Raw genomic sequence first — 9,338 nt, forward strand, 5'->3', positions numbered from 1 at the left:
TGTGTGTGAGTGTGTGCATGTGTGTGTGTGAGTGTGTGTGCGTGATTGTGTCTGTGTGAGTGTATGTGTGTGTGAGAGGTGTGTGTGAGTGTGTGTGAGAAGATGTGTGTGAGTGTGTATGAGTGTGTCTGTGTGAGTGTGTCTGTGTGAGTGTGTGCGTGAGTGTGTGCATGAGTGTGTGTGTGAGTGTGTGTGAGTGAGAGGTGTGTGTGTGTGTGTGAGTGTGTGTGAGAGAGGGGTGTGTGAGTGTGTGTGAGAGTGTGAGTGTGTGAGTGTGTATGTGAGTGTGTATGTGAGTGCGTATGTATGTGTATGTGAGTGTGTGAGCGTGAGTGTGTGAGTGTGTGTGTGAGTGTGAGTGTATGTGAGTGTGTGTGAGCGTGTGTATGTGTGAATGTGTGTGAGTGGGTGAGTGAGTGAGTGTGTGTGTGAGTGAGTGTGTGTTTGAGTGTGTGCGAGTGTGTGTGAGTGTGTGTGAGTGTGAGCGTGTGTGAGTGCGTGTGTGTGTGTGAGCGAGTGTGTGTGCGAGTGTGTGTGTGCGCGTGTGAATGTGTGCGTGAGTGTGCGTGTGCGAGTGTGTGAGTGTGAGTGTGCGAGTGTGTGAGTGTGTGTGTGTGAGTGTGTGTATGAGTGTGTGAGTGTGTGTGCGAGTGTGTGCACGTGCGTGAATGTGTGCGTGAGTGTGCGTGTGCGAGTGTGAGAGTGCGTGTGCGAGTGTGTGTGCGAGTGTGCGTGTGTGAGTGTGTGAGTGTGCGTGTGTGAGTGAGTGAGTGTGAGTGTGCGTGTGTGAGTGTGTGTATGTGTGTGCGTGTGTGTGTGTGCGTGAGTGTGTGAGTGTGTGAGTGTGCGAGTGTGCGAGTGTGTGAGTGTGTGTGCGTGCGTGTGTGTGTGTGTATGTGTGTATGTGAGTGTGTGTGAGCGTGTGTGAGTGTGTGTGTGAGTGTGTATGTGTGTGAGTGTGTGTGAGAGTGTGCGTGTGAGTGTGTGTGTGTGTGTGTGTGAGTGTGTGTGTGTGAGTGTGCGTGTGTGAGTGTGTGAGTGTGCGTGTGTGAGTGAGTGAGTGTGAGTGTGCGTGTGTGAGTGTGTGTATGTGTGCGTGTGTGTGAGTGCGTGAGTGTGTGAGTGTGCGAGTGTGTGAGTGTGTGTGTGTGTGAGTGCGTGTGTGTGTGTGTATGTGTGTATGTGAGCGTGTGTGAGTGTGTGTGAGTGTGTGAGTGTGAGTGTGCGTGTGAGTGCGTGTGTGAGTGCGTGTGTGTGTGTGTATGTGTGTATGTGAGTGTGTGTGAGCGTGTGTGAGTGTGTGTGTGAGTGTATATGTGTGTGAGTGTGAGTGTGAGTGTGCGTGTGTGTGTGTGAGCGTGTGTGAGTGTGTGTGTGAGTGTATATGTGTGTGAGTGTGAGTGTGAGTGTGCGTGTGTGTGTGTATGAGTGTGTGTGTGTGTGAGTGTGTGTGTGAGTGTGTGTGTGAGTGTGTGTGAGTGTGTGTGTGTGTATGTGTGTGTGTGTGTGTGAGTGTGTGTGTGTGAGTGTGTGTGAGTGAGTATGTGTGTGTGTGAGTGTGAGTGTGAGTGTGTGAGTATGTGTGTGTGTGAGTGTGTATGAGTGTGTGTGTGTGTGTGTGTGTGTGTGTGAGTGTGAGTGTGTGAGTGTGTATGGGGGGTGTACCTGACTCTGGTCAGGGGCTGTGTCAGTGCTGTTTGCCTGGTGCTCTCACTTGGTGATGAGTGTGAGTGTGAGTGTGTGAGTGTGTATGGGGGGTGTACCTGACTCTGGTCAGGGGCTGTGTCAGTGCTGTTTGCCTGGTGCTCTCACTTGGTGATGAGTGTGAGTGTGAGTGTGTGAGTGTGTATGGGGGGTGTACCTGACTCTGGTCAGGGGCTGTGTCAGTGCTGTTTGCCTGGTGCTCTCACTTGGTGATGTGCTTGAGTTTCTCCTGGTTGTTGTCGCTCAGTAACTCCAGCACTCTGCCCATCGCCTGCTCTGCCAGCCTCTTGCTGTTTTCTGCCAACCTCTCCAACAATTCGAAGCTGTCGTCTTGCTGAGGAGGGGTCTCTGTGCTGTCTGGTTCCCGCTGCGTGGAGAGTCTCCCTGCTGAAACACACACACAGAGGCAGCCCAGCCCGTCAGTCTGGGGAACACACCCAGGAACACAGTTCTCACGTTATCAGGCAGAGAGGCCCTTCAGCCCCAATGGGAGCCTATCCCACCACTCCATCTCCAACCCAGCCCGGTGATCTGGAGACCCATACCCAGCACCGACACACGCTCTGATAGGAAGGGTCACCGGGCTGCAAACATTAACTCTGCTTTCTCTTTCTCTCTCTCTCCACGGACTTGCTGAGTTTCTCCAGCACTTTCGGATTTGGTCCCAGATCTCCCCTGCCCTCTGTGCGCAATTTCTGATATCCCTTTGCTGAATGGCCTTGCATGGATCTGTAAGGTCTCTCCCATATTCTGGACCCCCACAGACCTCTTCGAAATCCACCGCCAGGACATAGTACAGTACAGCACAGGCCATTCGGCCCTCAGTGTTGTGCCTGCCTTCTATCCTACTCCAAGATCAGGCTAACGTACACTCCCTTCATTGTCTGATCATCCATGTGCCTATCCATTCAATATCCCGAATGTATCTGACAAGGTATCCTCTCAATCCCATTGGACCCTTAATCTGTCCCAAACCCCTTCGATAGGATTCCACCCTGGAGTTCTGGTGCCCCTCGGACCTTACCACCCCCCCTGCTCAGCTCCACCAATGTTTCTAGTGTATCCCACCTCCATCCCCGCCCCTCTCTCTCTCTCTCTCTCTCTCACACACTCTCTCTCTCCCCCTCTCCGCACCGCGGGCATTTTCCCTCAAAGCTGCAGACCTCAGTGCAGTCCCCCTGAGACGGGCCAACAGAGCAGATGTTTACAACGGAGGGTGGGCTGGGGAGGGATTGCTGAGAAAGTTATCCTGGCTTGCGTCCCCTCGCAATGAAGTTTCGGGAACTGGCTTTTGATTCGCAGAAATAAACACAGAATCCATTCAGGCCCTTCAACCCAACACTGACCCTCTGACGACTAACCCACCCAGACTCATTCACCTACAATTACCGCTGACGGATAAACCTAACTCGCACAGCCCTGGGCACTATGGGACAATTTAGCACGGCCAATCCAGCCTAACCTGCAGTGTCATCTGAGCCTTACGGAGCATTTGCTTCAGAGAGACCGAGACTGTCAACGCCTCGAGCTCTGGAATGTTGACCTCAATCCTCCAACAGTCCCAGAGCCCCACGGTCAACATCCAACAATCCCTTCGCTTCTCAAACCAACCGTCACAACTCCCTCAGGAATTCTCCAATTGGAAACTGTCCTCCCAGCCCCTACACCCCTCCCTATCTCTGTAACCCCCTCCAGCCCCTACACCCCCTCCCTATCTCTGTAACCCCCTCCAGCCCCTACACCCTCTCCCTATCTCTGTAACCCCCTCCAGTCCCTACACCCCCTCCCTATCTCTCTAACCCCCTCCAGCCCCTACACCCCCTCCCTATCTCTGAAACCCTCTCCAGCCCCTACACCCCCTCCCTATCTCTGTAACCCTCTCCAGCCCCTACACCCCCTCCCTATCTCTGTAACCTCCCTAATTCCCTGCCCCTTGAGTATCCCCGATTTACCAGCGATCGGGGGCTGTACCATCAGCTGCCCAGGGGGCACTGAGCTTAGTAGCTCCCTCGCGAACCCTTCCCCCAATCCCCCTCTCGCCTCCCAGTCCTCCAACGCCTCTTCACTGTTCGTAGCCCTGTTATCGTTGGGGTTAATGAGTGGGGCAGTGCTACACATGAACAGTTGGAGGGTCCTTGTGTTGATGTCGTCCCCCCCTGTGTTATCGCAGCAGTTCCACACTCACCTGAGAGAACCAGCAAGCTGAAGACCATCACAGGGAGACCGATGGCTTGAAGCCTCATTTCTGTCGAGGTTACAGTTTCGAGCTGGATATAAAAACAGACAATGATCAGAAACATGAGCTCTCAGCTGTTACACCGCCCCCTCAGCACGCTCCCCCAATCTCTGCAATCAAGGCTTATGTTTTACATCAGCTCCACTCCCTGTCCCCACGCCTCAGTGCTCAAGACTCGATTTATTTCAGTCGTGAATATCATCAATGATGGGGCATCCACAACTCCCAATGGCCAATCCATCATCACAACTCTCAATGGCCAATACATTATCACAACTCCCAATGGCCAATACATTATCACAACTCCCAATGGCCAATCCATCATCACAATTCAAAATGGCCAACCCATCACCTCAATTCAAAATGGCCAACCCATCATCACAATTCCAAACGGCCAACCCATCATCTCAATTCAAAATGGCCAACTCACCATCTCAATTAAAAATGGCCAACCCATCATCCCAATTCAAAATGGCCAACTCATCATCTCAATTCAAAATGGCCAACCCATCATCACAATTCAAAATGGCCAATCTGTCATCTCAATTTAAAATGGCCAATGTGTCATCTCAGTCCCTTTTGGCTGACACCACACTCTGCTTTGTGATCTCCTGGTTCTAGTCTCTCAAGACTTGCGCAGGCTCTGATCTGGAAATTATAAATAAATAACACGATGTTTGATTGAAATGCTTTCCATATTTTCTGTCCTTTAAGGTCAACATTTGAGAATCCTGCAGCGAGTAACTCCCCTCCTGACTCCCGAAACCTGTCCCACCATCGACAATGCACAAGTCAGGAGGGGGAGGGGATACTCCCCACTTGCCCCTGGATGGGGGCAGCTCCAACAACACTCGAGAAGCTCGACACCATCCAGGGACAAAGCAGCCCTCGCTGGATTGGCCCCACACCCACAAACATCCCCTCCCCCCCTCAACCGACGCTCAGTAACAGCAGTGTGTATCATTCCCTCCCTCCCCCACTGAGGGGAAGGGGAAGGGGTAGGTGGTGAGGGAGGGGGAAGGGGGGAAAGGGGAAGGGTGTGAGGGAGGAGAGGGGGAGTGTGTCAGGGAGGGGGAGTGTGTGAGGGAGGGGGAGGGTGTGAGGGAGGGTGAGGGTGTGATGGAGGGGGAGAGTGTGAGGGAGGGGGAGGGTGTGAGGGAGGGGGAAGGGTGTGAGGGAGGGGGAGAGTGTGAGGGAAGGGGAAGGGTGTGAGGGAGGGGGAGAGTGTGAGGGAAGGGGAAGGGTGTGAGGGAGGGGGAGAGTGTGAGGGAAGGGGAGGGTGTGAGGGAGGGAAAGGGGAAGGGTGTGAGGGAGGGGGAGAGTGTGAGGGAAGGGGAAGGGTGTGAGGGAGGGGGAGAGTGTGAGGGAAGGAGAAGGGTGTGAGGGAGGGGGAGAGTGTGAGGGAAGGGGAAGGGGTGTGTGAGGGAGGGGGAGAGTGTGAGGGAGGGGGAGGGTGTGAGGGAGGGGGAGAGTGTGAGGGAAGGGGAAGGGTGTGAGGGAGGGGGAGGTGTGAGGGAGGGGGAGGGTGTGAGGGAAGGGGAAGTGTGTGAGGGGGGAGAGTGTGTGAGGGAGGGGGAGAGTGTGTGAGGGAGGGGGGAGAGTGTGTGAGGGAGGGGGGAGAGTGTGTGAGGGGGGGGAGAGTGTGTGAGGGAGGGGGAGAGTGTGTGAGGGAGGGGATGGTGTGAGGGAGGGGGGAGAGTGTGTGAGGGAGGGGGAGAGTGTGAGGGGGGGGATGGTGTGAGGGAGGGGGAAGTGTGTGAGGGAGGGGAGGGTGTGAGGGAGGGGAGGGTGTGAGGGAGGGGGAGGGGAGATTGATGAAATAGAGGTTGTGGAAAAGAGGAAAGTGAACCCGAGATGGAGGGATAGAGAAATAGAGACCAGGAGGAAAAGATGGAGGGAGATCCGAGAGAGAAATGTGAGAGGAGAGAGTGCGTAGAGAAAGAGAAATAATTGAATGCAATAAGAAAACATGAGAGTCTCAGAGGCAAAGGAGGAGTGCGGCTGCGGGAGGGAGAGAGAAAAGGAGGAAAATGACGGAAGAAGAAAAGAAAAAGAGAGAAATTGAGGTGGGAAATGAAGTGAATTCAGTCAAAAGAAGCCTCATTGTAATAAAGTGAAGATAATAATAACATTTGAGAAATGTTATTCCTGAAACAATCTACAACATACTGTCTCATCAAAGCCCTCAGACAAACAGCACTTACCTGGAGAGAGAGACTGGATTGTGTCAGCATTTATACCAGACACAGGACTCCCGGAGCTGCGATATGTACAATGAGTATGAGGGTAATTGTCGGTAATTTAATGTAATTGTGTGGTAGGAGGTTACACCTCACCCCAGACGGTGGGAATGTGTCTCCACAGAGACTCCGGGCAGCTCATAAACACAAACTCTCATTCCACAATCTCTTCGTCAGACACCACACACTGTAGAGGGAGCTTTACTCTGTATCTAACCCTGTGCTGTCTCTGTCCTGGGAGTGTTTGATGGGGGACAGTGTAGAGGGAGCTTTACTCTGTATCTAACCCAGTGCTGTCCTGTCCTGGGAGTGTTTGATGGGGGACAGTGTAGAGGGAGCTTTACCCTGTATCTAACCCCACGGTGCCCCTGTCGTGAGAGTGTTTGATGGGGGAAACAGTGTAGAGGGAGTTTTACTCTGTATCTAATACCATGCTGTCCCTGTCCTGGGAGTGTTTGACGGGGTTAAGAGTAGAGGGAGCTTTACCCTGTATCTAACCCCACGATGCCCCTGTCCTGAGAGTGTTTGATGGGGGGACAGTGTAGAGGGAGTTTTACTCTGTATCTAACACAATGCTGTCCCTGTCCTGGGAGTGTTTGATGGGCAACAGTGTAGAGAGAGCTTTACTCTGTATCTAATACTGTGCTGTCTCTGTCCTGGGAGTGTTTGATGGGAGACAGTGTAGAGAGAGCTTTACTCTGTATCTAACCCTGTGCTGTCCCTGTCCAGGGAATGTTTGATGGGGTTACAGAGTAGAGGGAGCTTTACCCTGTATCTAACCCCACCGTGCCCCTGTCGTGAGAGTGTTTGATGGGGGGGACAGTGTAGAGGGAGCTTTACTCTGTATCTAACCCTGTGCTGTCCTGTCCTGGGAGTGTTTGATGGGGGGACAGTGTAGAGGGAGTTTTACTCTGTATCTAATACAATGCTGTCCCTGTCCTGGGAGTGTTTGACGGGGTTAAGAGTAGAGGGAGCTTTACCCTGTATCTAACCCCACGATGCCCCTGTCCTGAGAGTGTTTGATGGGGGGACAGTGTAGAGGGAGTTTTACTCTGTATCTAATACAATGCTGTCCCTGTCCTGGGAGTGTTTGATGGGCAACAGTGTAGAGAGAGCTTTACTCTGTATCTAATACTGTGCTGTCTCTGTCCTGGGAGTGTTTGATGGGAGACAGTGTAGAGAGAGCTTTACTCTGTATCTAACCCTGTGCTGTCCCTGTCCAGGGAATGTTTGATGGGGTTACAGAGTAGAGGGAGCTTTACCCTGTATCTAACCCCACCGTGCCCCTGTCGTGAGAGTGTTTGATGGGGGGGACAGTGTAGAGGGAGCTTTACTCTGTATCTAACCCTGTGCTGTCCTGTCCTGGGAGTGTTTGATGGGGGGACAGTGTAGAGGGAGCTTTACTCTGTATCTAACCCTGTGCTGTCCCTGTCCAGGGAATGTTTGATGGGGTTACAGAGTAGAGGGAGCTTTACCCTGTATCTAACCCCACTGTGCCCCTGTCGTGAGAGTGTTTGATGGGGGGACAGTGTAGAGGGAGCTTTACTCTGTATCTAACCCTGTGCTGTCCCTGTCCTGGGAGTGTTTGATGGGGGACAGTGTAGAGGGAGCTTTACTCTGTATCTAACCCCGTGCTGTCCTGTCCTGGGAGTGTTTGATGGGGGGACAGTGTAGAGGGAGCTTTACTCTGTATCTAACCCTGTGCTGTCCCTGTCCAGGGAGTGTTTGATGGGGTTACAGAGTAGAGGGAGCTTTACCCTGTATCTAACCCCACGGTGCCCCTGTCGTGAGAGTGTTTGATGGGGGAACAGTGTAGAGGGAGTTTTACTCTGTATCTAATACCATGCTGTCCCTGTCCTGGGAGTGTTTGACGGGGTTAAGAGTAGAGGGAGCTTTACCCTGTATCTAACCCCACGATGCCCCTGTCCTGAGAGTGTTTGATGGGGGGGACAGTGTAGAGGGAGCTTTACTCTGTATCTAACCCTGTGCTGTCCCTGTCCTGGGAGAGTGTTTGATGGGGGGACAGTGTAGAGAGAGCTTTACTCTGTATCTAACCCCGTGCTATCCCTGTCCTGGGAGTGTTTGATGGGGGACAGTGTAGAGGGAGCTTTACTCTGTATCTAACCCTGTGCTGTCCCTGTCCTGAGAGTGTTTAATGGGAGACAGTGTAGAGGGAGCTTTACTCTGTATCTAACCCCATGCTGTCCCTGTCCCGGGAGTGTTGATGGGGACAGTGTAGAGAGAGCTTTACTCTGTATCTAACCCTGTGCTGGCGCTGTCCTGGAAGTGTTTGATGAGGGGCTCAGTGTAGAGGGAGTTTTACTCGGTATCTAACTTTGACAGAAGAGGGTGTCCGTCAGCACAGTGTGGCTGGGTATTTACTCATTATGTGAAGAGGTGCTGTCTCTCTCTGTGTGCAACGGTACAGCGAGCCAGGTCATTAACGATGCTGTGTGCAGAGTGGAAAGTGTACTGCGAGTCTGTCCCTGGCTGTGGTGAATGTCCAAGCCTCTCATGTTGCTGGGTTTGATACAATGAGACATTGTCGAGGGTAGCAACCACTCACAGTATCAAGGGAAAAAAGGAGTCTCTTTGAAAGCAGGGACAAAGGTTACTTTGTGTATTAGCAGGATTGTGAAACAGCAATGATTTCCTTGGATCTTCATCTGAGGTCTGATGCAATGTGACAAACAGATGAAAGAATTCATTCTGAGTCACGGAGGGAGCAGAGGCTGTGTTTGGGGGGACTGAAGAATTTAGCATTCACAATCTACAGGGAAGAATGTGCTTATTTTAGATTGCAGTGCTCAGGAACGTGGTGTGAATGTGAGTCTAATCAATCACAGCTATCCACAATATAGGTGGAAAACTCATGAAGGAGCAGCGCTCTGAAAGCTAGTGTTTCCAAATAAACCTGTCGGGCAATAACCTCATCTGTACAAATACTGTACGCAGTTTTTGATATTCTTGATGAGACTAGATTCCCTACTGTGCGGAAACAGGAGAAAGTGAGGACTGCAGATGCTGGAGATCAGAGCTGAAAATGTGTTGCTGGAAAAGCGCAGCAGGTCAGGCAGCATCCAAGGAACAGGAGAATCGACATTTCGGGCCTCCCCCAAGTCCCTCCCCCCTACCTTTGATCTTAGCCTGCTGGACAC

General features: G+C 52.3%; 2 protein-coding genes across 5 annotated transcripts in view; both read right to left on the bottom strand.

The window, feature by feature from the left end:
* The window catches only part of LOC132833877 (histidine-rich glycoprotein-like), an 11,850-nt gene extending 5,557 nt beyond the window's left edge, over positions 1–6,293 (bottom strand). The window contains exons 1-3 of one of the 4 annotated variants that reach the window (XM_060852527.1): positions 6,145–6,293; positions 3,890–3,971; positions 1,911–2,088 (exon numbers count right to left, since the gene is read on the bottom strand). In XM_060852527.1, the coding sequence (XP_060708510.1) occupies positions 1,911–2,088; positions 3,890–3,971; positions 6,145–6,174 (290 nt within the window). In that variant the 5' untranslated portion in view covers positions 6,175–6,293. Of the gene's footprint in view, positions 1–1,910; positions 2,092–3,889; positions 3,972–6,144 lie in introns of all 4 variants that reach the window. The other 3 variants (XM_060852526.1, XM_060852525.1, XM_060852524.1) reach the window with 3 other exon arrangements.
* A 2,650-nt stretch (positions 6,294–8,943) lies between these two features.
* LOC132833997 (apolipoprotein E-like) overlaps positions 8,944–9,338 on the bottom strand; it is a 10,146-nt gene continuing 9,751 nt past the window's right edge. Inside the window, exon 5 of the mRNA XM_060852709.1 lies at positions 8,944–8,950. Coding sequence (XP_060708692.1) covers positions 8,944–8,950 — 7 coding nt within the window. The remainder of the gene's footprint in view (positions 8,951–9,338) is intronic.

Source organism: Hemiscyllium ocellatum, chromosome 38 (genome assembly GCF_020745735.1).
Source record: "Hemiscyllium ocellatum isolate sHemOce1 chromosome 38, sHemOce1.pat.X.cur, whole genome shotgun sequence".
Lineage (NCBI taxonomy): Eukaryota > Metazoa > Chordata > Chondrichthyes > Orectolobiformes > Hemiscylliidae > Hemiscyllium > Hemiscyllium ocellatum.